The sequence below is a fragment of the Phalacrocorax aristotelis genome, chromosome 14 (assembly GCF_949628215.1).
Source record: "Phalacrocorax aristotelis chromosome 14, bGulAri2.1, whole genome shotgun sequence".
Classification (NCBI taxonomy): Eukaryota; Metazoa; Chordata; class Aves; order Suliformes; family Phalacrocoracidae; genus Phalacrocorax; species Phalacrocorax aristotelis.
The window spans coordinates 10,187,076-10,214,108 of record NC_134289.1 but is presented as its reverse complement, the minus strand read 5'-3'; the positions used below and the strand labels follow the sequence as shown (position 1 = coordinate 10,214,108).

The 27,033-nt window shown below is 38.2% G+C and overlaps 1 protein-coding gene across 6 annotated transcripts in view; it reads left to right on the top strand.

The window, feature by feature from the left end:
• The window catches only part of WAPL (WAPL cohesin release factor), a 77,429-nt gene extending 52,923 nt beyond the window's left edge, over nucleotides 1–24,506 (top strand). For all 6 annotated transcript variants that reach the window (XM_075109740.1, XM_075109738.1, XM_075109741.1 and 3 more), the window contains 12 exons: nucleotides 1,227–1,338; nucleotides 6,632–6,859; nucleotides 12,020–12,131; nucleotides 13,093–13,190; nucleotides 14,801–14,877; nucleotides 16,117–16,292; nucleotides 16,617–16,732; nucleotides 17,475–17,636; nucleotides 18,887–19,094; nucleotides 20,397–20,485; nucleotides 21,555–21,650; nucleotides 22,034–24,506. In XM_075109740.1, coding sequence (XP_074965841.1) covers nucleotides 1,227–1,338; nucleotides 6,632–6,859; nucleotides 12,020–12,131; nucleotides 13,093–13,190; nucleotides 14,801–14,877; nucleotides 16,117–16,292; nucleotides 16,617–16,732; nucleotides 17,475–17,636; nucleotides 18,887–19,094; nucleotides 20,397–20,485; nucleotides 21,555–21,650; nucleotides 22,034–22,099 — 1,540 coding nt within the window. In that variant the 3' untranslated portion in view covers nucleotides 22,100–24,506. The remainder of the gene's footprint in view (nucleotides 1–1,226; nucleotides 1,339–6,631; nucleotides 6,860–12,019; nucleotides 12,132–13,092; nucleotides 13,191–14,800; nucleotides 14,878–16,116; nucleotides 16,293–16,616; nucleotides 16,733–17,474; nucleotides 17,637–18,886; nucleotides 19,095–20,396; nucleotides 20,486–21,554; nucleotides 21,651–22,033) is intronic.
• Nucleotides 24,507–27,033: the final 2,527 nt, after the last annotated feature.

Below are 27,033 nucleotides of genomic sequence, written 5' to 3'. Positions count from 1 at the left end.
GTGGATGAGCAAAAGCTTTATATGCTTTTGAGAGCTATTTTAAAAATTCATTTTTTATGTTCCTGAAAAACTAGCAGTGAATAATGTTGCTGGAGTATAAACACAAGAAATCTATTATCCAGTTTGTATGTACATTATGACAAGAATAAATAAATACCATAATGACAGTTCAGGAGTGTTTTTCATATTGAGTGTGCTTAATTTGCTCGTATGGCAGACTTCCTAAGATCTGAAACTGACTTTTTTCTATCCAAATTTATATCATGGAATGTAACTTGTATAAACACCATAAAAAATTTTTTCTTTCAGTTAACAAATTAAGACAAGTATTTTTCCAAAGGAAATGAATGTGTAAGGATAGGAATAGACGTAAAAGAATCAGAAACTGGTACGTAAGCTCTGACTGGTGCTGTTGTGATTGGAGACAGAAAGGCCACTTGTCCTTTAACACTGTGCCGTATGAATCTTTTATAATAGTCCATGACGGTAGTTGTGGAAGGCTTGTATGCAGAATCACTCCCACGTTACTCCGCATTTAAAAGCAATAGATTTTTAATCGCCTGTTCGTTGCACTGTGCTACAAATGGCAGACAACTTGCTAATAAAAGCTAGGGGAAGACTTCCATTTTTAAAATAGAACTGTTATGCTGATCACTGATTAGACTAATATATTTGTCAGGTTTTCCATGAAATATAGATAGTTTTTCCATCAACCATATAATGCAGCAGTAGGTATTAAAAATGTTTGGGTTTTTTGTAAAGTGTTGTCAGGCATAAGCAGGACTAACCGGTCAAATAGAGAACTGTTACGTAGCGGTGGAAGCTGACATTTATCATTTCTGATAATGGCGTGATCCATAATAAGCTCTCCTGTGCCTCTAAATCAGAGCTTTGTACTTAATCAATGCACATTTTACTTCCAATGTAACTGTTTTAGATTATTTCAACTTCTGTTTGAAAGAAGTAAGTTCAGGGCACTCTTTCAAATCCTGTTTTGAGCCAAACTTAAAATAAAGCACGCATAGTTTGGTGCTGGTAAGCAACTGTTGAATAGGATGCTGCTCTCTTCACCGGTTACTAACTTGCCGTATATAAATTTTGGCAGAAACATCCTGACAGAGTTTGTCAGGGTCTGAGGTATATGGTCACATTTTATAGACTTGTTTATCTGCTGTTTGTTTATGCGTTCATTTTAGTTGTTCTAATCTGGAATTAATTTTCTCTAGTGTAATCAGCTTGGCGACAAAGTGCGCCATGCCCAGCTTCCGAATGCATCTGAGAGCACATGGGATGGTAGCCATGGTTTTCAAAACACTGGATGATTCCCAGCACCATCAGGTATGGATACATTGTGTGTTTAATTAAAGTTTGATGATACCTGTCTGTTGTGTGTGAATTGTGTGTACACGTAATTCAAGGTCAACCATCCAGTATAGTGTGCGTCTGGGATCAGCAGCTCCATTTTAGAAAGCTGTAGTGAAATGAAAAATCAGGGCATGTGTGTTCCAATAACAGATTCCCCTTCCACTCTGTGTGCTTCTGGGTTTGGAAATTCTTTTAAAAAAAAAATCATTTAAGTTTAAAAAAACCCAAAACTGTCTGTGCTTTTGGTTGCTTTTTTGTATCTTGTCTTAAGTTTTTTTTAATAGTTCTATTGTTGTATTTATTTCCTTCAAATAGAATTCATTTGAAAATAATCCTTTCATCTTAAAGATGGCTCAAAGTGCTCATCTCCAGACTTGTTTGTGTGTAAATTATTGTCTTTTCTGTAGCTGTTGCGGGACATTTTTCATGTCCTGTGCTTGTCTCCTTGAGCAGCGCTGCAATTGCAGTCGTAGGATGCCTTGAGTGTGTGCGCTGTTCTATGAGAAATCTAGGAAAGGCACATTTTAACTGTGTATGGTAACATGGCCCGGGAGTTCAAATGGAAGCAGTTTGGGCTTTCCTTCTTCCCAACTTTACAAGTGCAATTCGGCTGTAGTAGAAAACCCTTCTTGCAGGTGGTAGTATTTTTCCAGCAGTGGAAGCTGTGCCTCTGTGGGTATCCCTTGGGGTATTGTTACAAAAGCTGAACGTAGGAAATGTTACTTCAGGTGGGTGGGAGATGGGTATATCCAGTCAGGTGTATTACTTTCATTTAATAGCTCTAGAAGAACGACATCCAGTGCAGAAAGAAGCCTTGCACCCACAGAAATAGATGTTTAGGAGATTGGACTTGACCCTTTACTGCGCGTGGGGGAAAAAGCTGTAGAGCTTTAAGGAACTAATTTAGAATAATAGCTTACTTTCCATCTCCCTCCAAAATTAGCAATGGCTAGCTGTAAAACAGAGGAACCAGGTTCAATGTGTTCATTGTTTTGTGAGTTGTCAAAATAGTGCCAAGTGATACTAGAAATAAATAAAGTATAGTCATGCTATTTAGGACAGTTGCCACCACTGAGTTGCAGGAGATCTGCAGAGGACGGCTACAGTTCTTTGGAAAATGTGTATTTTTGGCTGTCTTTTAACAGTTATTATTCCCTCATTTTCAAAAGAACTAGCACATACAGTTCAAAAGGAAATTGCTTGCTATTATTAGTCTGCAGTAACAAAAAGCATTGATTATATTCACTATTTTCAGTATATTTGATGATATGTTCCCTTTTGTCAGGGAAAAAAATCGGTAGTTAACATTTTAATGTAGTTACAGTGCAATCTTGATACAGGCTATACTGTAGTATAAAATTACTGATTTATCAAACTGCCGTTAATAAATGCTAAAATATGTTCTAAGTACTGACAGTATATGCTTCAACAATGACCTTCTCTGTATAAACTTGCTGTCTTCATGTACTACCATTTCATTCACTAATTATTTCACTAAAATTTTAACTTGTTCAAAATGAATAGAAATTTCTCCACTAAATCGCAGTGCAAAGTAACTCAAGAATAATAAACCGCACTAGGCCTTCCTTGCATGGCTTAAATCCATTTAAGGTGAATGAGGACTAGGGGCGGGGGGGATTATTTTGTTAATATTTTCTTTAAAGTATTTTGGAGGTGGGAAAACTGCCCCACTGACATTGCTAGTGGAAACAAATGAGTGTGTACTGCCTTCCTTGTACTGATCCAGTGGAACAGACTGAGAAAGTAGGGGACTTCTACATTTCCAGAAGAATAAAAAATACCAGTTGCAGAGGTATTTTTTTAACCAGCAAGGAACACAAAATAACCAGTTATCTTACTGAGCTATGCCCCAAAATATTTATGTGAAAATTACGTGGTCCACCAATTTTCCTTTTTTTTTTTTTTTTTGTAGATTTTTCTTTAAGCTACAGTTCCCGTTTTTAGCTAACTTTGTCTCTTCTTCTGTGCTCTGAAGGTTTTGGAGTAGTATTAATTTTTAAAATAAAAAAATATATTTTCATTATAGCTGTCAGTAGTTAAGCACAGAAATGTGGTTTTGTAATGTCTTCAGCATGTGAATAATTAAAAAAAAAAGTGCATTAAATGTAGTGCTGAACCCTAGAAAACAACCATCTGTTCCCACAAGCTGGAGTATAAATAGAACACACAAGGGAAGACAAGGATGAGAGTGGGTGTAAGTGGTCTGCCATTTCTGGAGTATATGTTCAGCTAGGATGTTTTCCTGAGTTCTGTGGAAGTATGGAGTGCAACTCCATAGTTAGCCCATCAAACTTCTGTCTAGAGCAAATTCTGTTTATTTTACTTTTTCTTTTTTCTCCTCTCCACATTAGTTCGGAAGCATGATGTGTTTTAAGCGTCTTGAGGAATAGAATGGGGTGGAGGGAAGCCCACCAAAAAACCAGCTTCATTATTGCAATCCATAAGGGTGGGATATTAAGGATTTGATTGGGTTCTTTGGGTGTTTTTAGGATATTGATCAAAACCGAGTTGTACTAACATTTCCCCTCATTCTCCACTCAGAATTCAGTGTATGGTAGGGCATAAGATAGCTTTCAGACAATGTTGTTAGCTGTTTTGAACACTTAGAGAAGGTCAGAGCAACGTGTAGAGTTGTTAGATTCAAGACAAAACCAGCTTGCTTCTAGGGACTAAAAAGAAAGAGTTTTAGAAAACCCATATCGCTGGCATGTAGCTGAAGCGGGCTTGTTCCACATAAGCACCATTCACACTGAGGCCCTTACTTCTGCAGCATCACTGTTCTGTTACACATCAGCATTTGGAGGCTTATTGACCTGTTTGCCTTCTGTACACGTGCTGTTGCAGGAACCTAGTCCTTGTTGCACATAACTACTCCACTCCTTCTTGTTTTTCTGGCAGTTTTCCTGCAGCCTTGAAACTTTCTGTATAATGTCTTTGTCCCCTGCTTGAGTCCTTCTGACCACGTTTAAGTATCTTAAAATGTGGGTGGAAGGTCTGAGGGAAGTGTTGACAGAGCTTTTGCGGAGGGAGAGCCATTACGCTGCATAATAGCAAGTCAGTTGGATTGCAAAGAAGGGAGCCTGGGACAGGCAAGGGCTTGGTACGGAGGCTTACAGAACGAGGGTGATTGCCCTTATCAGACTTCGGAGTATCTGTAGAGCATTTCTGAGTAGTGATCTAAGAACAGTCTGACTTTTTGAAATGCCAGAATATTGGCAGCCCAGATTATAAATGCAGCAGTTTCCCTCTAACTGCTGCGTATTTTCTAGTTGAAACCCTTTTGGGGGCATAAGCATTTTTTCTTTTTTTTTTTTTTTTTTTTACTAGGAAGCTCACCCAGATAACACTGGTCACTAGAAGGGAATTCTTCATAGGTGGTGCTTTATTAGGTCCCACATAGGCTGAACAAGGCTTAGGGGAGTAACCTTTGGTTTCTCTGGAATGCAGTGCCCCTATGTCCTGTTTCAATAACTGCCATGCTGAAGGAGCAGAGTCATCTTCCAGGAACCTGCAATTATTTACAGTTTAAACCAGTTGCAAGTAAATCCAGAATAAACAATTTCTATAATTAATTATAAAATTGCAAGGTTTATTGGAGGAAGTTACTAGAAATTAAGGGAAAACAAAATGCTTAACGCTGCCTATGTAGACAAGCTGCATAGATTGCTTTCTGCCTTAAAACTGGCAAGGCTGGAGTAGTGATATTCACAGCTAAGATTCTTCCCCCACCCTGAGTCTCAGGGTTGTATCCATGAAAGGACGCGTAGCTTTGGAAACTCTTGCATCCTTCCTTCAGTATTCCAAATGTATCTTCGGTAGTTAGTCAGATAAAGTCTGACGTACACCTGAGGGTTTCCTTGACTCAGAGAGGGAGGAGTTCTACCACAGCTTTTGGTAGACTGTCAGCTGCCTAATCCTGTTTTGGACATCCTGATACTGCTTAGTATGACCAGGTATGATTATTACTTGGTCCTAAAATAAACAGAAACAGCTAATGATTGCTTTGGTTGTTGGCTAAACTCTAAACAAGATGTTAATCTGCTGTGACACAGAAATTCTGCTCTTTCCTGTTGAGCTGTACAACATTCACATCCCAGAATTAGTTTGTCTCCATTTTTAATTTACTTTATACAGAACAAATGGAATAGATGCATGCAGCATATTGACTCCTGAGAGTTGAACTCTGTAAGATGCACATACATACCCCATGCCCCCCCCCCAGCTCTTTTTTCCTCCAGATATTGTCAAAGGTTTCTGAAAGTATTGTGCCCAGCACAACTCAGATCTCTGTGAACATTTTTCCTGTTTACCTTAACTCGGAGCTCACCTGAATAGATGAGTCTCCTGGTGCAAGTGCTGTAGTCACCGGCACTAGGGACAGGTATCTTCACTCTGATCTCTTCCCTGTCATTTGTCCCTTCCTGACAATCACCTTCTGCCTTTGTGTTTCTGGATCCTCATGAAGATTAAATTTAATTCCTTCCTGAAGAAGGACTAAGTATTCTTTAGCAGGGAGGAGGCCCCTATACACCAACTCTGTGTAAGATAGGGGTGGTCAAGATAACAACATCTACTTGTTAAGGACTGATGGGGATGGGGCAGGAGGAAGCTGGTTTGTACTCTGGCTGCTTCCAAAAAGCAGAATTCCCTTGGAAATTAAATGTGTTCATGCTGGCAAAGTTAGGGTAAACTACTGACTGACCAACCTGCTTGGCAGAATTGGAATGTATGTCACTGGGCCCTCTTTTTGGTTTTTCTTTTGTGGGGTGTTGTGTCGTCTTCCCCCCGCCCCCCCTCCCCGTCCCCATGATCTCTCTATTTTCTGGTGCTGTCACCACCTTATCCCATCAAACCAATATGTTTCACCTACCTTGCCATGTATCCTGTGCTTTTTCACTTTGTTCCCCTGCCATCTGTCTCTCTTGTATAATACTGTGCTACTGGAGTTACCATATCTTACTCTGTCTGCAGCACTGAGTCCCTTAAAAGTAGAAAACTCTGCTTTTGTACTAGGGTTTTGTAAATGTATTATGTGATTTATGTCTCAGTTGTATTGGTTAGGAAAGTGCATTAGTAACTTGCTAGAAGGAATCTATGCACAACAGTGAGTACTCATGCAAGCGCTAGTGTAGATTTGGACTTGTCAGGCTTTTTCTTTTGTAGATCTTCAGCTTGTTTATTAAAACTTGTAAAAGGTCTAACGTGACTACTAAAAAACTCTTTTCCTTTCCTCTCCCAACCCAAGAATTTGTCCCTTTGTACAGCGGCTCTAATGTACATCCTGAGCAGAGATCGTTTGAATATGGATTTAGACAGAGCTAGTCTGGATCTGATGATACGGCTTTTGGAATTGGAACAAGATGCTTCTTCTGCCAAGCTGCTGAATGAAAAAGACATGAATAAAATTAAGGAAAAAATTCGGAGGCTGTGTGAAACTGTTCACAATAAACATCTTGATCTTGAAAACATCACGGTGGGTATCATGCTTTTATTTGAAAGCCTTGGCAGTAGTGGAATGTCTAATAAGATGCAACTTGTAAGCATCATCCTTAATCTCGTGTCTCCCAGCCAAGGAGTCGTGACATTTTTGTCTGCCTTCTATGTGTACATTTGACTGCACTGCAAGTATTTTCCTCTTTAAATTGGAAATTTCCTTTCTAAAGGCTGTTGGTAGGATAAAGTTGTGATGTTCTTCAGCTATCTGAGTCACCATTCCCTCCTGCTAAGGGTAGCTAGTTCAAGGCAGCAATTAAAAACAAGTAACACTTCAAATAGCCATGTGTTTAATGACCACATTTAGATTATTTGACTCTGTTTCTTTGCCTAAATTTTATATATATATTCACAAACAATAGGGGTTCTTACATGACAGTGAGAGTATTGTGTGTTAAATTGAAAATGTGGTGCAGGTTCTCCCATTTAAAAAAACATCAAAATCTGTCCTACAGAAACCGATTTCTCTCTGCCCAGAGCCTGGTGGCAGATCTGTTAATTACCATAAATGTGGATGATTTTTTTCTTTCTTTTCTCAAATGTCCTTGGTTTTTGTGAATGTGTCTTCAGCTGCAACAGTGAACTGTTTTTGTTTAAAAATAAATTTGGCCAAGGTTTGATGTTGAAAAATAAAGGGTAAGTTGCAAGTCTCTTTTTAAAAGAGTGTATTTAAAGAATCGATGACAGATTGACTAGATGAATGGTCATAGACAGCAAAAATTAGTAATGTGTTTTTGCTTTCACCATATTTGAGTATAGCAGATGTTAGTATGAGCTTAATTTTTTAACATCTAATACATTCTTTCAATGTTTTAAAGATTCTTACTAGGCTTTTGCCATTTTTCATGTAATACTTACACCTGACAGGAGAAGATTCTGATTCATTGTTTATGAAGCGAGCTTTTTAGAGCTTCATCTCTGTGTGTAATGTTTCAACTCCTGCCAGCAATCTGCAGTAAAGGTTGTGTTCCACCTTAGGGTTAGATTATAAGATGATATTCCTTGTTGAGCTGGCATTTTCTTTTGCAGTTTTTGTGACTCTTGTCAGTTTAGGAAGGGTTTGGGTTTTTTTCTTTCCCAAAATTCCAGCTATGGAACAGATAGCTGAGTTGGTACAAGGAGTCAGTATTATGTAGCAGTAGAAAGAGGTGAATTTTGGTGGAGGGAAGGTAATGTTTGTGGCATAATTCTTAACCTTGGTAATCGATCTGTGGTGACGAAGGAGAATTGTTTCAGAGTTTCAGTTTTAGGCTTATTTCCTGCAAACCTATGAAACATGCAGATAGGGTAGGTATTAATTTTCTGGCTTTTGAAATCTGCAATGGAAGAATGAATTTGAGATTATTTTCTCTACCTTTGGTTTACTCTCTGAATTCACATGGTACTATCTGAAGATACGAACACAGAATGAAATTTGTTCTCTAGGTAGTGATCAGCTAGGAATTGGTATAATCAGTGTCTTATTTCAGGGCTGTTTTGGCACCAAAGGCAGCTCACGTAGCTCACAGTCTGTCAGTGCCAGGATATGTTTTGCACTATAAAATGTAAGACGGCTCCCTTTATTAAGCGTGGAACAGCTGGTACAGGTTCCTCATTGCTAAAGCATCCAGCCACACAGACCACTGTCTCCTCTTTGAGCTTTCCTCATATTCATAATCTGAGTTAGCCAGATCTTTTTTTATGAACTGTAATTCTGTTCTTGTGTTTTCTTAGGCATGGGTTTTAAAGGGAGAGGATATAGTAAAAGGATATATATTCTTGCAAGGAAGCTGACAGTTTTAGCTGTTTGTTTTTTGGGGGTTGATTTTTTTTGTTTTGTTTTGGTTTTTTGTTGGGTTTTGTTTGTTTGTTTATGATTTTATGCCTCAGAACAAAAAAAACAATGCCCTGAGCTGGAAGCGACCCGCAAGGACCATTGAGTCCAACTCCTGTCCCTGCAGAGGAGAACCCCAAAATTCACACCACATGTCTGCTGATGTTGTCCAAATGTTTCTTGAGTTTGTCAGGCTTGGCGCCGTGATGCCTCCCTGGGGAGCCTGTTCCAGGGCTCCACCTCTCTCTGGGGGAAGAGCCTTTTCCTAATATCCAATCTAAACCTCCCCCGGCACATCTTCCTGCCATTCCCTCAGGTCCTGTCATCGGTCACCAGAGAGCATCTCTATTTCTTAAAATTATGTTGTGCCATTGTAAATGTGTTGAATGCTGCAGTACCTCACAGATGGAAACTGGTTCCTTCCCAGCTGCACCGTCTAGAAGCAGACACTATATGGTGTTTAGACAATATACGCAAGCCAAATGAGATGATTAGGTTCTCTTCCAATTTATGATAGTAACGGTGGTAAGTTGAGACAATAATGAACTTCACATGTAGAAGATAAAGTTACTTTTGCATAGATCTCTGTCATGAGATATAATAAGTAATCTTTCCTTTCTACCAGATGACAGGCAGAAAATACTAACAAAAATGCAAATCTTCTGGGGGTAGAGAAAAGATCTGTGCTTTTTCAGAGTCATACGTATCCACTGAGAAACAGGAGGATTGCAGCAGATGTTAGGCACAAACTGGAGTTATCAAAACTGGTTACACCTTCATTTTTTTGAATCTTGCACAGATCAAATGGAGATGATCAATACTGCCTGTGTCTGTGTGTGACTATCGAGAATTTATATTGGACTAATTTTTGAGTACTTAAACAGGTATTCAAAGGGTTTTGTTTTCTAGACTGCTATGGACATTAAAAACGTAACCCAGAAACTGAGAATGAGTTCTCTGTTGGTTGAATTTGTTCCAGGTTTTTTTTTTGCTGGCTTAGAAGAAGGCAAAACTTGAAGAATTTACCCTTCATGTTACCAAATGGCACTTGCCCATCAGTCAGAGTAGCCCTCTGTAGCTGACGCTTGCAGCTGACTCCTCTCTGTTGCATCATAAAGAAAACCTTCAGAAGTGTCTTCTCTTCTCAGTTGGTGAAAGAGGTTATTGTGTGTTTTCGCTCCCAGCATAAGGCTGAAAGCTTCAGGGAACCATGTTCTGAACCTCTGGAGTTAAAATTTCATAGTAATTGACATAAAAATAGGATAAAATGGGTTATTTTCCTTAAAAGGAAAAGGGTTACAAGGTTTGATTCATTTAAAAAAAAAAAGTGAAAATGTTTGGTTTTATGCCTGGTAGTATAAATATCCAATTATATTCTCCTGGAGTTTTTTTTGGTCTTTGATGGAAAACTAAGCACCATATTTTAAATATTGTGCAGCCTTTGTGCTTTCATAGTGAAGGTATTCAGGAAGCTAGTAACCATTTGTAGCCTTTAAGATCCCTAAGGAGAATTTTTAATCAGCTTCTATCAATCTGGTTTAGGTTATGCGTGATTTCAAATATCCATGTTACAATGTTTTCAAGCTCAATCTATAAAAGCAAAAGGAATCATCTGAAGAGGATGGGAAAGCTTCAGAGAGCTAGGGATCTGTCAAAGTGCTGTCTTCAGGTTCTCTCCCCTCCTCCCTCAAAACACTTTCTCATTTGGTTGGCTTCAGAAGGGAAGTTCTCCATCCAATGCTTAAAATATTCTCATCTCCTTTAGCATTGTGTTCTTAACTTACAGTTTCTAAAAGTGTCAGGTTTTGGATCTTGTATCCTCCAGTGATGAGATGAGAACACTCTGTAACCAAGTGTGTCTAGTTTCCCTCCTGTGGGAAGACTTTGAGTGGCTGTTGGCAATTAAAGGTAGTTAGCAGTTTCTCGGATGGTGGAAGGGTTGCAGCAGTAATTGCAGTTTTGTCTTTGTTTCCTCTGTGATGGGGAACTGAGGTGCTGCTGACTCAGAAATGACCTGTTGTAGATTTGGTGCTGCTTGTGTTCTCTTGCCCCCCACAACGCTGTCATGACCCAAGGACACCTCCATTTACACTGGAGAAAAGCTCTTACTAGCTATATGCTCATCACTGCCAGTGTGCTGCAGAGCTTGCGCCTAAAAACCAGAAATAACTAACTTTTTGGGGGTAGCTCTTCTTTATGAAGACTGATCTTCACTTCCTTCTTGGAAACTGGTATTTTGAAAAGAAGGAAAGCAGCTGAAGCTGTTGGGGGGGGCTCATACGATTTAAAACTTGGTTTTCCATGACAGTGGGGTGTTTACTCAAGACTGGTGAGCACTGTTATTCCCGAGAGGTGCTGCGGTTTGAACTGGTACCCTGGAACATGCTGCACAGCTCAGAATAAGCGCAGTCGTCCTTTAAGCATTACAAATCAAATGTGTCAGGGATGGAAGAGAACCTGAGAAGGGTTAAATTCAGATGGCTTTAATGAGATCTTATGGCTTTTTTCATTGTTGTATTTATGTACCATATATGAAATTACTAACCTTATAGCAGTCCAGAATTGCCTGTACCAGGTGTTACAGAAGTCTATGCTGGTCACTTCTGTGTAGGTATACATTTATATGTGTATAGATATAAATTTTGTTAACATCTGCCTTTTATTAGAAGCCTTTGGAAAAACAAGTTATGGTCTTGACTTTATAAATGGTGTTAGTTTTGGTTAAAAACATGTCAGGGGATTAACTAAGATCATCACCTAAAATCTCTTTAACTCCCATTTGCAGGAAGTAAACATACCTTTGCTGTTGTTAAATTTTGATGTGTATTCCTCTAAATCAGTATATATAGTATGATTTTCTACAGTGTTTTAGTTTAATTGGTGTCTTCAATGAGTTTGAAGTAAAACCACAAAATACCTACGTTAGAATCAAATGTCTTCTGCCAGCAGCACAGCCAGCGTGTCTGAGCAGCAGTGTTTGCTGTGGCTTTTCTTGGGGTTTTTCCTGCCTGGCTGATTTGTCCATTTCCTTCCTCCACTGGTTTCTTTTGCTAACAAGAGAAACAGATGAAAGGAAACTGCTTAGGTTTTCTAAGTTATTAATAAATTCAAGAGAGAGTTGGAAATGCAAAGTACCTTTTTATCAGTACTATTTTTTTTAAGATACGCATATTTTTCAATCTGTTCTTGCTCCCTCTGGTGGTTCTTCTACTCAGAACATCTAACTTTGTTTTTATGTTTTTTCCATGATGTGTGTTTGTATGATTTGATATATTGGCTACAGCTGCATATGATTATTTCACTAATTCTGGAACCTAACTCTTTCAGACCGGGCATTTGGCAATGGAGACGTTACTGTCTCTCACCTCAAAACGAGCTGGGGACTGGTTTAAAGAAGAACTGCGACTTCTAGGTGGTCTTGATCATATTGTAGATAAAGGTATATATTGGAGATACTGCTCTGACAGTGTGAAAAATTAGTCAATCTTACTGTTTGCTTTTGTTAACGTTCATTTTCTGTGGTTAAAAATATTTTTAACATTGCTCAGAAAAATATATAAAGTTTCTAAAGTACGTAGTTTGATATCAGATCACTGGGAAATACTAGTGACCTTAGTCTGCTGCATGGGGGATTGACAGTAGTTTTATGGTTAAGCAGAATGTGTGTGATGTTGCATATAATATGTGATATTAAAAATGGCTTAAGCTTAGCACACAGATGACTGCTACATATCTCTGTACAGCACACAAATTAACACGCTTATTCTAAAGTAAAAATCTCCTTTACAGTCTTCTAGGATTATTTTCAGGCCTGCCTGACATTTTTTAACTAAATATCCCAGAGAAAGTCAGCCCTTCAAGAACAGATTGTGGGGGGTTTTTTTACTTATTTTTTAAAGATATGCCTTGGTCAGGTTTTTTGGATCAGCATCTCTCAGATAGGAAGAGGGACATTTCTGAAATCAATTCTTGAGCTGAATAAAGCTTGGTCTTAAGCACGCAGAGGGGTGGACAAAGGAAGGACTGAAGAGATGAAAGCATTCAACTTGCACACAGTTTGACTTGTGAAGTGTGGGGAGTGCATGTGCTGCATTTTTTTTCCTCTTCTACAAAACGGTGCATTACAGTTAAGGAACAGAGCCATGTGCTGTACAATCTCTCGGCGTCAGTCGAAAATCAGATATACAGAGAGGTGATTGGTGGCAACGATGACAAACTTGTAAAGCCAAAACTGTAAGGGTTGTTTTTAATTTACTTGGAGAAATGAAAAATTTTGGAATGCTGATCGTGTCTTTGTGAAAACACGGTTGATAGCAACTCTGAGTAGCTCGTTAGTTTGAACACTTGGCTTTTGAACATCTCTTACTGATAGTGGAAAACAACTTCTTTTTGTTTTTTAGTTAAAGAATGTGTGGATCACCTAAGCAGTGATGAAAATGAAGAGAAATTGGTTGCTTCATTATGGGGTGCAGAAAGATGTTTACGGGTCTTAGAAAGTGTGAGTATGAGCAGATGCATTTTTGAAAACTGCATTTTCTCAACTAGACTGTTGCAATGTTACATTCTTTCAACAAATCGTTATGTAATAACACTATAATGTTGATTATTTCTTTTACTAACTTTCTGATGTTCGTCACCATTACTGGAATGCTTGTTTGAAAATGTCTCTTACCGTTCTGCATGTATGTACAACATTGCAAGTTTATTTTTGGTAAGAATAATGGAGCGTAGGGTGATGCTTTTTCTTAAGTTCCTACTATGGATGATGTTTTGGAGGCATGAGTTTAATCCTCAAGTATGTGTCTGGCAATAACACATCATTATAGAAGCGGTATTTTCTTAGAAGCAATAAATCAATGTATATTTTAAGAATTTCTACTTTCAAACATCAGCTGGCTAAGCACTGAAAGAGAAGACTACCCTGAAAGTCAGGCTAGTCCTGTAATCAGTTGAGTGTGTATATTGAGATGGTAAATATTTTTTTATGAGAACTTTGAACAGAATTAAAACACATGGTACTTTTTGAGAAGCTTAATTGACAAGAATTGTGAGCATATGCTTCTCTACAGTGCCTGGCTTTGAGTTTTGTACTTGTTACTAGTGTTACGCTTCTGGTACTGTGATAGGGTAAGCAAGCAGGAGAGTGTTGTGATGTTGTAGTAATACATCTCCACGCATTGTAAGGCAGCGCTCGGGTGCAGGGTACAGGTCAGTGAATCTTAATGACACCTTAAACCCAAGTCAGAGGGCAAATAGCTACAGCAGTAACTTGTTTTCTTCACTAAAGTAGGAAGACAGACTCAAAGATAGTGCAAAAGTAAGCTAAAAGCTGAGAAAGATGAACAACTTGTGAAGTACTACAAGGGTGCCTACTTAAAAACAAATGGCCCCTAGCTCTCTTCCTGCCTTCTGAACAGTAGGAGAAAAATTTGAAGATGCAATTTCTGCTTTTATATTTGATAGATGGAAATGCCGAGCAACAGCACAAGAGCTTTGTTTAGTGGTAGAATATTCAAATTTGAACCACGTAAAGGGTGGCTTGTGATGTAGTAAGATCCTTAGGGACTTGGGAGAGACACCAAAAATCAACACCCCAAACCATGCAAATTTAGGAGAACTTCTGCTGTTTCTGAAAATTGATTCTGAATTTCAATCAAGGGAATCAATTAAAAACTTGATTTTTATGGTTGGATGCATAATAAGGTCTCAGGAGTAGAGTTGATGTCAAGTCCTAAAAAAACCATTACGTATATAATTGCATTCTGTGTTATATTTTTGTATATATTTACTTACACATATACGCATACGCACTTGGGACACTAGTCCCAGGGTATAGATTCAGGGTGCTGCTGTGGCAGAACATTCTGCCACATGGTTTCTGTACTTATGTATCCGGGAAGATGGTTTTATCTTCAGCGCCACAATTTTGTGTGATTAATTACAAGGTGAAAACTCCAAGGAAATACTGGACAATAAGTGAAAGTTTACACTCGGTAATGGCTGAGAAATGTGAAACTGAATAAAGTGGGGTGATGGTAAAAGTGAATGCTTCTCTTTCGAGGAAAAAAAAGTCCCATTTTTAATATTACTTTCTCCTCCCCTTTTTAGGTAACGGTGCATAATCCAGAAAATCAGAGCTATCTGATAGCATACAAAGACTCGCAACTCATAGTCTCCTCAGCTAAGTAAGTTGTAACAAAGAGACACTTCCGCAAAGCACTGCATGTGATCGGGCAAAAAATAAATTTGTTAAACCAAAAGATGCTGGGGGTGGAGAGCCCATACTTTCCACTGTTGTTTTTCATTAAGTAATGCTAAAGTTAACTTAGATGAGGGTGTGGGTAACTGCCCGAGCACTACCAATATGTAGTGCTACTCTTGTTGGTCCCAGAGAAGCTGCAGACAGTGGATTCAGCTGCTTCTGTGCCAATCTAATATGAACACAGAAGAGGGCAGTTGGGAAGCTACATTTATTTATTGTGTTTTCATTATGCTTAAGTGTTTACTGAAATGGAGCATAACAGAATTGACAATGCCGCTAAGAATTAAAATAGTGAAATTCTGTTCTTAGCTGTTCTCCCTGGCAAAGAAGCTTGTACAAACACCTCTAACCCACTTATCAATCTGGGTGAGGTCTCAGTTGACCGGCAGAGATTGTATCCCTCTTGTACTGCTCTTCAAAAGAGAACAAATTAAGCTGAAACTTGGAATCTGCAGACCTCAATGGAAATATAATTTCATGGCTGTAGATTAGATATTTTGAGTATTTATTTAAATTAAAAAATACAAACCCAAAACAAACCACAGTTTACTCTGCTATTTAGATCAATATATATTTTTCACATGTTTAGTTATCTTTATAATTGAAATCAGAATTGTTGGTTTAACACCAAACTAATGCCATGCAGTAGAATTATGCCTGTGGTCCAGTAGTGTTATGAGATTGATTTTTCCTGCTAGGAAGTCATGTGTCATTTATTTATTTCTTACAGAATGAAAATAGCTTTGAGGCCAGAACAAGAGAACATTTGGATAACACTGTCAGAATAATGTTGTGCCTTGATGGTTAGAGGATATGAGAGGCTGGGTTTGTAGGGAGGGGGGAGTATCTTTTGTAGACCATGTGATGAAGTTGGAAAGAAAAATCAACTTTAGAAATCTCAAGCTGATAAAGTTGCAAGCCACAAAGCTCTCCTGGGTTTTGTTTTCACAATTTTAGTTGAGCTCATGAAAGGTTTTAGGGGTGATAAGTTTATTCTCTCTCCCTACAGACTGGTCATGTGGGCATCAGAAAAATTCTGCATAAGCTCTGTATTTGGGGTTGCTTGTTCTTTGCTCCCCCACCCCACCCCGTGAAACAAGTATAAAGGTGGAATGTCCTTTATATTGTGGAGGTAATTTTGTTCTGCATCTTCTCCCTGCAGAGCGCTGCAGCATTGTGAGAAGTTAATCCAGCGATATAATCGTGCTGAAGACAGTATCTGTTTACCAGACAATAAGCCTCTGCCTCACCAGAATGTAACTAACCACGTGGGTAAAGCAGTGGAAGACTGTATGAGGGCCATCATTGGTGTCTTGCTCAACCTGACAAATGATAACGGTAAAAGAAACACAAAAAATTTTGCATATTCTGTGTTAAAGCATCAAATGAAACATTAATGAAAACACTTCTCTTATATTGACTATGGCTTTTCTGTGTACGATGCAGTAAAGGAGTTATGCTTGGTCTACGGTAATCGGTAATTTGTCTTTGCAAATTGGATGAGTAATTGTGGGTATTAAGTGTTAAGATGGGTGCTTTGGCTAAGAGTCCCCTTTGTCTTTAGGGCCGAAAAGTTTTTATCAATCTGCTTATGATTTAGGCTCTATTTTCATAAAAATGAAGATGTTCAAAATTGAGCCTCTGAACTCTTTTTGTTTACAGAATGGGGTAGTACAAAAACAGGTGAACAGGATGGTCTGATAGGCACAGCTATGAATTGTGTGCTTCAGGTTCCAAAGTTCCTACCTCAAGAACAGAGATTTGATATTCGGGTGCTGGTAAGCTGTTGTATTTGTTACGTTGACATAAAGTGATTTGCCCCCTTCTTGTGCGTTTAACTACTCTGGTTCCAAATTAAGGAGCAGCCTCCGTAGTTTTCATTGACCATATAAATACTTAGTGAGGTACTTAAAGAAGGTTCCTGTAAGTATTTGGTGGTTTTAAGCTCTAACCATTTTCCTGTGTTTGGTGGGAAAAGCGCACTGCTAGACGAACAAAGAGATGTAGCTAAGTAAATCTGTGAATTATCTAGTTTTCAGATGTCTTTTCAACTTCAGAAATAGGGTGGATGTTACTGTTTGAGATAAAGGCTTTGTCAAATTTACCTCAGCTTATGTAAAATGGGTCTGTGAGGCTGAAATAGCAACAGTGAAATTGTGTACGTGAAGGGTCTTGTAAGAATATAAGCTAAAGCTTATATTTGAATCCCTATCTGTATTTGAACCCCTAATCTGTAAATGAAATCTCATCTTCAAATATTTTTTGTGTTCATAATTGAAAAAAAAAAAAAGATTCCCGCATACAAGTTCTAGTGTTGCGGGATCTCAGTTTTGTCTCGTATTTCTTTAAATCCTGATCCCTCTGTCTATCAAACTGTTTCATAACTTACTAACACACCTTTATGCTCAGAAAGGTAAGGCCTAAAGAAGACATTTATCTAGATAGATTTTTTTTTTTTTTTTTGCTAAATTACCCTTTTTTAAATGTGTGTAATCCTCTTTGACTCTCCAATTCTTGCAGGGATTGGGTTTGTTGATCAATCTAGTAGAATACAGTGCTCGGAACAGGCACTGTCTTGTCAATATGGAAACATCATGTTCTTTTGACTCATTCTGTACGGGAGAAGGAGATGATAGCCTAAAGATAACTGGACAGATTGATGCTGTTCAGGCTTTAGTGCAGGTAAGAAATGTGTTTTTCCTCTCATAGTTACCATTTCTCATTATCAGGCTGTCAAGGGGGAAGGGAGAACTTCGCAGTGAAGATTTGTCAGAGTGTTTTTGTGTTCAGTATTTCGAGCAGTGAAGGAGAGTGCTGCTCACAACTTTGACTGTCTCAGTACTGTCCATGACAGAAACGGCTTTGCTGGTCAGAGACAGTGGTGTCATTATTACAGACATCCAAAGGCTGCTCTCATGCTCCATAAAGCTTTCTTGTTCCTGTGTAGTTTATTTCTAGCTTTCTTGTTCCTAAATGGTTTGCTTCTACTTTTGTCTTAAACCAGCTGTAAAAATTGTAAGCTACTCTTGTCTTACATACTTTACTTCCATAGATTATTTTAAGTACTCTTCTTTGGGAGTTTGCAACTTTAAATTTAAAAAAAAGTCATGCTTTATAAGAGCAATAAAATATAGATGTAATGATTATGGATGTGAAACAGCATTCTTAATGTTGTATTGACTGACTTGTTAAAAAAAATCCACTGGTAACTTTGGTGAATGAGTTGCACCATGCAAGCTAAAATAAATGCAAGGAAATTACGGCCTTTTTATTTCAATTGAGATAATTTGATGGATGTTTTTAGCAGTTCTTCTAGGTAACTATGTGAAATAACTGTCCGGCAGCAGACAAAAAATCAACAACAAAAATAATATTAAATACCTTAAATATTGCTTTGCAGAGCTGTATATTAAAACTGGTGGTTGTAATGTCTGGGAAATAATTTGCAAGATATGAATGCACAGTATGAGATTGCTGGTTCAGTTGCATCTGTGATAACTCATTTTATATTACCCTCTGAAATTTTTACAGTTTACTTACCATGGTAAAACCTGAGAGAGCAACGAGGGGATAGCTAGCATGGAAAGAACATAAGGATTGGTAGAGAACAAAAATGGACAGGAAAATATGGCAACTTTTATTCTTCAAGCTGTGTCTCAAAGGAAACGATTAAACATTTACGATGCCCAGGAGGAGCCTGCCAACTGGTTCAGCACTGGGGAGGGAGGGAGGCCTTTTCTGGAGAGCACAGCATTAGTGTTGGGGTAAATTATATTTTCCTTTGAAGAAGAAAAGGCTATTGTTACAAAAAGTATTGGAGACTAACTCTACTGAGGGGTGAATTGCAAAGGGGAAATAAACTTTCAAGTATTAATTCAATATGTTTAGGGTTTAATTTATAGCAGAAACTCTCCTGAAATTTTCTCCATTAGCTTTTTCTTGAGCGTGAGCGAGCGGCACAGCTGGCCGAGAGCCAGACAGACGAACTGATTAAAGAAGCTCCTACTGCTCAGCATGATAAGAGCGGGGAATGGCAAGAGACAAGTGGGGAGATACAGTGGGTCTCCACGGAAAAGCCAGATAGTACTGAAGAGAAAGATAAGAAGGAAGAAGATGATGAAGAACTTGATCTTAATAAAGGTACGTTGTTTGGTTGTGATGAGCTCACAAAAGGCAAAGAGCTCTGATTGCATAAATTTCCACCTTGTCCTCTGCTTCCTATCTACATGCAGTCTCCTGGGCTGAGATTTCCTCAGCGTATCCCCAGGCGAAACTGTCACGGATCATAGGTGGGAGCGGTTCAGAGTTGAAGCATGAGAAGTGGGAAGAAGTTATGCTACTTCTTATTTTCTTAGTAGTGCCTTCTATCTGGCCCTTAAAAAAAAAAAAACACCACACCAAAAAAAACCACAAAAACAAAAACCCAACAACAACAACAACAAAAAACAACCAACAAACCAAACAAAAAGATCAAAACAAAACCAAAAAGAACCCCCACCAAACCTTTCCAGGGACATTCTGTGTAAGAAATATTCTGGAAGGGATGGCTTTTAGGCCTTTATCTTGTTCTGAAAAAGTCCTTGAAAGTTACCTGCCTTGACTTTGTTTTCTGCGGTATCAGACATGTTTTTGTCTCATGCTCCTTTGGGTTTGTGATGTTTCTTTTTTTTTTTTTTTTTCCCCCCTCCCCTCCCTATTTGCACATATGCTGCTTCTGTCTCTATCTTCTTTGTTCTGAGTTTCTCTTGCTCCATCGGTGGTGTCTCAGGTACCTGTGTAACACCTCGATGTGCTGCATCTTTGGTAGTTTGGTCCAGGAATTTGAGTATCTCTAAGCTGAGTATGTAGTTTGTCTTTGGAAAATGTATCAGGTCTGAAACATCAGTCCTTCTTGTGTAATGTTTTGATAGTAGGTGCAGTGTATTACTTGAAATAGCGTTTTAATCTTCTAATAGTAGGTGCGGTATATTACTTTCTCCAACCTTGCTTTATATCCTTCCTTCTTTTTGTAGCTCTGTCAACCGGTGTCTGCAGCTATTTGTGGTTTGCCCAAACATGCTGAGTCATTAGCAGTGCGCTGTACCTGTTATCCTTAATACCATAAACGTCTTTTGGTGGAAGTGTTGCTGTCTTATAGTATCACGTGAGAGTTGTATTGGGTGTGTTAGGCATACAGTTTGCCCGTTAAAATGACAATTAATAAAATACTATACAATGCAATGAGCTGAAAGCAAATGAATGCCATTTTTCTGTTCAAGAATGTGTTGCCGAGTTAGTAAGTATGGCGTTTGTCCTATTTGTGCCCCTGAAGTCTCAGTTCAAAAGCTTGTTCTGTTTGAGAAAACAGAATTCTGAAAAGTGATAATGAAAGATTGTATCTGAAGCAGTAGAAGATACCAGCTGCTTAGAGAATACAATACACTCGGTTGTCTCTCTTTACAGCTCTTCAGCATGCTGGGAAGCACATGGAAGACTGCATTGTGGCCTCATACACAGCGTTGCTTCTAGGCTGTCTCTGCCAAGAGAGTCCAGTAAGGGAATAAATCAATAACTTTTAAGTCCAATACAATTTTTAGTGAAGTAATAATCTGCAGTATTGAAATGGGTTTATTAAATTTGGGTTCGATGTGAGCTAATACATGGATGAAGCTGTACTGATGTATCTAGTTCTGTGAAAAGTTGCCAGAGGTATTCCATCCAAGACAAACTTTCTGAACATCAGTATGTTTATTAAAAACAGTTGGAACTGAATATTTAACCTCTTGTGCCTCTCTCCCCTTTGCTGTTAGTCTTGGCCAACAAATGAACTTACTTCAGAAAGGCGAAGGAAACTTGGCTTGCCTGTTCTGTAATTATACAAGCTTGCTTCACTTCTTAGTAGTTTCAATAAGCATGTTAACATCAGACTTGTTTATTCTTTTTTTTATCAGTCTGCTTTGTTTTGTTTTTTCCTCCACTGAAATGACATGAAATTGTATATGTCCATATTAGTTGAAGATGATTGCCTCAGATTGGAAATACATAATAGAAAGCTGTAGTTAAAAATGTGGAACTCTAACAGCCGAGAACTTAATAAACTCTGCTGTCAAATATATGCTCAAATAAAAATGAGGTTCAAACCTGCCTTTAGGCTTGTCTGAATTCACCAGGATGGCAGAAATGGTCGTTAACATGCTGTTCTGTACCTTTTGACTGGCAAGCTTCTGTACCCTTTTAGTGTTTGGAGTGATACTGACAATAAGTTCAGTAATTCTCAGCCCTTAACAGTTCTAAAGGGAGATTCTGCTCCATGTCAGGAGAGTAATCTGGTGGGGTTCTTAGCTCTTGATAATCTTGTGTGTCCTGGGGAGGTCTGACAGTGGTCATGATCCTTAATTAAAAAAAAAACCCAACCAAACAAAAACCAAAATATTTCAGCACTTAAACACCATAAACATACGAGTATTGTTTGAGAGAGACTTAAATTATAGAGATGACAGCAAAAGCCATCTTAATAATGCTGTGAATATACTTTGTCTTACTGCATCTGACATGCAGAGTAACGTAGGTCTGTGTTGGAAAAATATTTCCCAAATTAAAATAGATTGTTTTATTTCTTAGATCAATGTGACTACTGTGAGGGAGTACTTACCTGAAGGGGACTTCTCAATAATGACTGAAATGCTCAAAAAATTTCTCAGTTTTATGAATCTTACTGTAAGTAATACATATTTTAAATTGATGTATGTAGATACTTTTGCAATTGTGTTTTCTGTTACTGGTCCGTACATTTTTAGAAGCATTTAACATTTTTCAGTTCGTGCCTTTAGAAAAGCACAGGATGATTTTTCTGTTTTTAAATACTGAAAACCCATTTGTCTGTCACTATTTGGGTAGTAAATGGAGCGAAGCTACTTGCATTCCATTTGATTTTGTGGCTGGTCAGGAAAATATTTCTGAATCCTCTGCCTGAACCTAATTGCTTTTACTGATATATAATTCTAAATACTAAAACTCTGAAATGAGCATAGCTCTCAAATATTTTCAAGAGATATTACAAATGCTTGTTTGTTACTTCTGTTTTCTATTACATTTTCCAGTGTGCTGTTGGAACAACAGGCCAGAAATCTATCTCTAGGGTGATTGAATACTTGGAACACTGCTAGATACTTAACTTCCGCTGCAGGCACTCTAATGCTGGAGCTACCCTTAGACAAAAGAAGAAGTCATGAAAGAAGTCCTTGACGGATATACCAAGAGCATTCATCTGTGTCATTCGTGTTCGGATTTTTAAGGCTACCTGGTCTCTTAACCATGCATTCAGCATTTTCTAAAAGACAGTTACTACATCAATCTGCAACTATCAAAAATGAGGGGAAAAAGGTTCTGAGGAAAATAAATAAAGAAACCGTGCTGTTTATGATGCAGTGCAGTATTTAAATATTTTCTGGCAGGGTTTACCCTCCCTATCTTCTTTTTTCTTGCTTTGTTCGTGACAAGTTTCAAGGGGAAAAACTTGCTGCTGATAGTGCAACTGCTGTTTACTGTTGAGCCACTGTTTCATGCCAGCCAGGTGCAAAGGCAGCTTAGCTACTGAGGTATCAAACAAATGTTCTAATAAAGAAGTTCTGGACAGCAGCACCGCTCCTATTTGAGTTTAATTTGCTCTTGCTTTTTTTATTACTAGATGATTCCAAAATCATAAAATATAAATTTTTAAATACTTTTGTGATTTTAACTACTGTCTATATTTAAAATTTGTTGGAATCCAAAGAGGCGAGGATTGGATAGTTTATTTTTTATACTGTTTTGATTGAAATTAGGTTGTTGAACTATTTCTCACTTCTAAAACTGTCATGGCCCACGTACTGTAAACTGATAGACCATAACGCTTTCTAGTTCCAAGAAGCATACAAACCCATACACACACAAAGCCATTTGAGGGTATGTTATCCACAAAAGAAATAGTAACTGTAAAAAGTTGTGCCCTGTTTAAAAAAAAAAAAAAAAAAAAAAGGAAAAAAGAAAACAAAAGAAATATTAAAAAAACCACCACCTTCAATCCCAGGGTAGTTTACACTTCTAATAAGCAAAAACTTTGAAATGCTGTTTTAATTTGTTTCAAGAAAGCACTCAAGATGTATTTTATAATGCTCAATACAAAGAATTTGGATGTTTTAGGGGGAAGAATTTTAAAGAAGCTAAAACACCAATGGGGATTAATGTTTCCAGCTGACATAATCTTTCTATTTCATTCTTCTGTAGTATGACAAAGTTTAAATGCATACAACACAAAGCCTTAAATTGCTGATATAGCTAAGATTTTGTTCAGTCTGAGGTCTAGTTCACAGCAAAGCATTGTGTTTGAAGACTGAAGTGGAACAAAGAATCCCAGAAAATACATGACTTTTTTGAACAATTTTTTTCTTGCACTCATTATTCAGACCACCAGAATTGGTAATTATTTTTATTAAGCTGGTCTTGAATATTTGCAGACTGTTCCGAGATCTACTTCATCAATATTTTTAAATACCTGTATAGGTAGTTACATCATGTTATTCCATTGAATTTGTAAAACTTGAAGCCATAAAAATATTAGTTCTATGTATAATGAGGGGGAAATAACAGGAAATCTAACCTGCTTTTAGATCTTGTGTTATCTCCATGTATAAAGTTAAGAACTTGTGCTTTTGTATCAGTGCCAGCTGTAAATTTTTTACATACAGTGGCTGCCTTCTATGTCTTCCTATTTTTGATAATGCAGATTGTTGGGAATTCTGTAAGGAAGTAACTGATTAGCGGCAAAAATCCTATGTTGGTCATACTTTTTTGCGTTTTCTCTCATCACCTTCTAAAACTTAGTGTATCAGTGTAACTTAGAAAAGTTTTTGAGGTTGTATTCCCCTTTGTTTAAAAAAAACCAACTCAGTATTGACAGAGAGGGAGAAGCTGTATGTAAATGGCCTACATCAGGAGGAAAATATTGCCCATCTGGCTTTCTGAATTTTAGAGGTTTTCACTTACAATTGGATTTCAAATTTATGATATAGCTTTCTGTGGAGAGATGGCAAAATACAGATGCGATGATGGGGGAAAGCAGGAGCAACTACCTTTCTTTGTTACACTGCTAACTGTTTGGGAATTGATTTACCTCAGTGTTTAACAGTTTTTTTTAAATGTAACTAATTGTCAAGCACTGACAAATGCAGATTTTATTTTTTTTTTTTCTTGAGGGTGGGGGGAGAAATCACCCTGTGAACTGCAGTGCATTTTTGTGTGTTAGACCCTCAAATAACTCTGCATTAAAGGGTACTTGAGGCCAACTTGCAAATTAAAGTTTTAAGGAACTTTTTTCCATTGTAAATATTTGTGTAAATACTCTCAATTGGAAATTAGAACAGTAGAGTACTTTTCTGAATCCAATCCTATTTTTATTTTATACAGTATTTCTCAGCTGTGATCTTTGGAGCAAAAGCCAACGGCAGGAAAAATAGTTTGTACCAGTTTCATGAAGTATGTCTTTGGGTTTTTGTAAATAATTTTAACTCAAATAAAATTGCTACTTTCAATACATATCTTGTCTTTTAACATGTAATAAAACACTCCTCTGACTGCAGAAAGAAGGCAGTGTCAGGTAAATTGCTGGGGGGGGGGGGGGTGGGGGGAGAGGAGGGAAAAAATGATAGAAGAGCACCCTGACGGTAGTGCTCAGTTTTTCACTGGCATGTTGGGACAACAGAACTCAGTGCCTGGACCTGAGGCCGTGGTCAGTCAAACCAACTAAGGCTTGACATTTTTTGGAGGTGATGCACTCAATCTCTTCACATTTGGGTGTTCTCCATGCAATTTGCTATTGATGGTTCAGCTGAAGGAGCATATAACAGCTCCAAAGAGCTGCAGTTAGAATAACAAAAATATGCTAAAGCGAAGGGGAAATGAGGCAGTTGTGGTGGTGGTGATAGTTTTCACATCCTGGGGGATGTTAATGGCTTCTTTCTTCAGTGGAAAATGAGAAAATTACCACCAGCATTGTTCTGTTTCTCTATTAATATGAATGACACTTGAATTTCAGGATGGATTTTTCCCATGGATTTTCTATTAATTGATGCAACTAGTAGAGGTACAATATGCGGTAACTCATGAACTGTAAAGGGAGTTGAATGTGGCATCTCTTGCCACTTTAACAAGCATCAGCATAATATAACTTTATTTTTGTGCTGTAAAAGGATGTTACTGGAGTTTTGAAATATGGAGAAGTGTTATTAGTGTATGGCACTGTAGGAGGCAAATACAGCTTCATGTAAGCAAATGCTTAAAAATCAACATCTGGTAAAAGTGTTTCTTTGGGGTTATTTTGTTGGTAGATATGTGATGGAAGCATTGTGTGGATGCTTTGAGATGACATCAGCATTTTCAGGTTAACAGGACAATTGTGAAGCTTCTACAGAAGATTTGGGAGTCATGGCCTTTCACATAGATTATTTCACTTTCAGACTGTTTTGAAATGCATGATTTGCATAACAACGGAGTTAACCGGCATGATCCCTACAGCACTGGCTTACCAGAAGCTTGATGTAAAAGCAGGTAGTAGTGCTGCAGATTCCTCAAGTTGGCCTAATGGAGTTGGTTTTGTGCTGTCAGCAGATTGAGTCTCTCTGAGCAGAAGATTGGACAGTGATCACAAAGGTTTAAAAGCTTTGTTCTTCCCCCTGAGCCAAGCGTCTGTGCCAGGGGTGCAGCTGGAATAGTGCAGTTCTGGTAGGGAACTGAATAATCACTGCACGGCTGCTTCTGGGTGGTCGAGAAGGCAGTGGGAATTCTCATACCGGTTTTAGGGTGTTACATTTTTTTAACTTTTTCTGTAACAGAACATATCCAGCAGGAGTTTTTTGCTTTTTACCATGTTTTCAGGACCAGCTACCTCACTGAATTGATAAGGATGTCTTTGGTGTCAGATGCCCTAGCGAGTGTTCCGTCTGCCCTCGTTTTTCCTTCCTGGACATCAGTAAATCCTCCTTTGAGTAAGCAGAAGTCAAAGCAGACTTGGTTAGCTGGGGCTATTACCAGGAAAGCCCGCATGGCTTTTTCAGTAATTGATACAGAAATCAGTAATTCAGTAACTAAAGGGGTACTTTCCTTGTTTAAATGGCAAGGAAAACCAAAAATGTGTATGTGAGCTCAAAAGATAAAGAGGAATTAAGTAGCTGCCTTTCTTCTGCATCAAGCCCTGCCTTACAGGATGGCTCCTTAATTGGGTTTTTGAAGCTAATGAGATTGGAATTTGCGCTGAATACTGCTAGCCAAGTGTTCTTAGAACCAGGCCAATGTAAATCTTGGTGCTGCTGCTTCTCCTCTGTGTAATATGTTAATTCGTCTTTGGGTAAAGGACACTACTGGATTATTTTAGCTACGTGGAACAGAAGCCATTCGTACATATTGGTTTTTTTACCTGCCCTAAAGGTCCCCTATCCAAGGGACTGTAACTTATGAAGACACTTGCAGCGTCAGGAGGTGCGGATAGTCTTACTGTAAGTAAAAGTGAAAGTTATAAATAATGCAACTGCTTGAAGTCCTTATCCAAGGGTGGATTGAATTACTTATGCCACAAGGATCTTTATTGCAACTGTGAAAACTGGACTTAATTTGCATATATGGGTTAAGCCTCAAGTTGCCATGCTTGGTGTGAGACATCTGTGTGTGACAGTGGGTGCTCTCTGGTGATGCGGAGGGTGTTGTAAGGAGGCCTGGAAAAAGCAGTCATCACTGGGAGGGAAGTGAACTATGCTGGAGACTGCCTTACATTTGAAAGGCAGACATGTTCGTATTTTTCACCTCCTGTCTTCCAAACGGTATCTGGAAGTCTCCTAACCCCCAACTTTTGCTACTACATGTTGAACGTCCTTTTCATCAGCTTAGAGGAAGTAAGGGCCAAAGAATTTGGTGTGATATCTGGAAAGCCAGATTACTAAATAATAAAGGGAGTTGTTGAGCCAGTAGTACCCGTTTCCCTTTATGCCCACTAATTAGACTCAAAATTCTCATCTGTCTTAGGTGATCCAGAGTTATTTAGAGGAAGATTCATTGTTGAATAATTATTAAT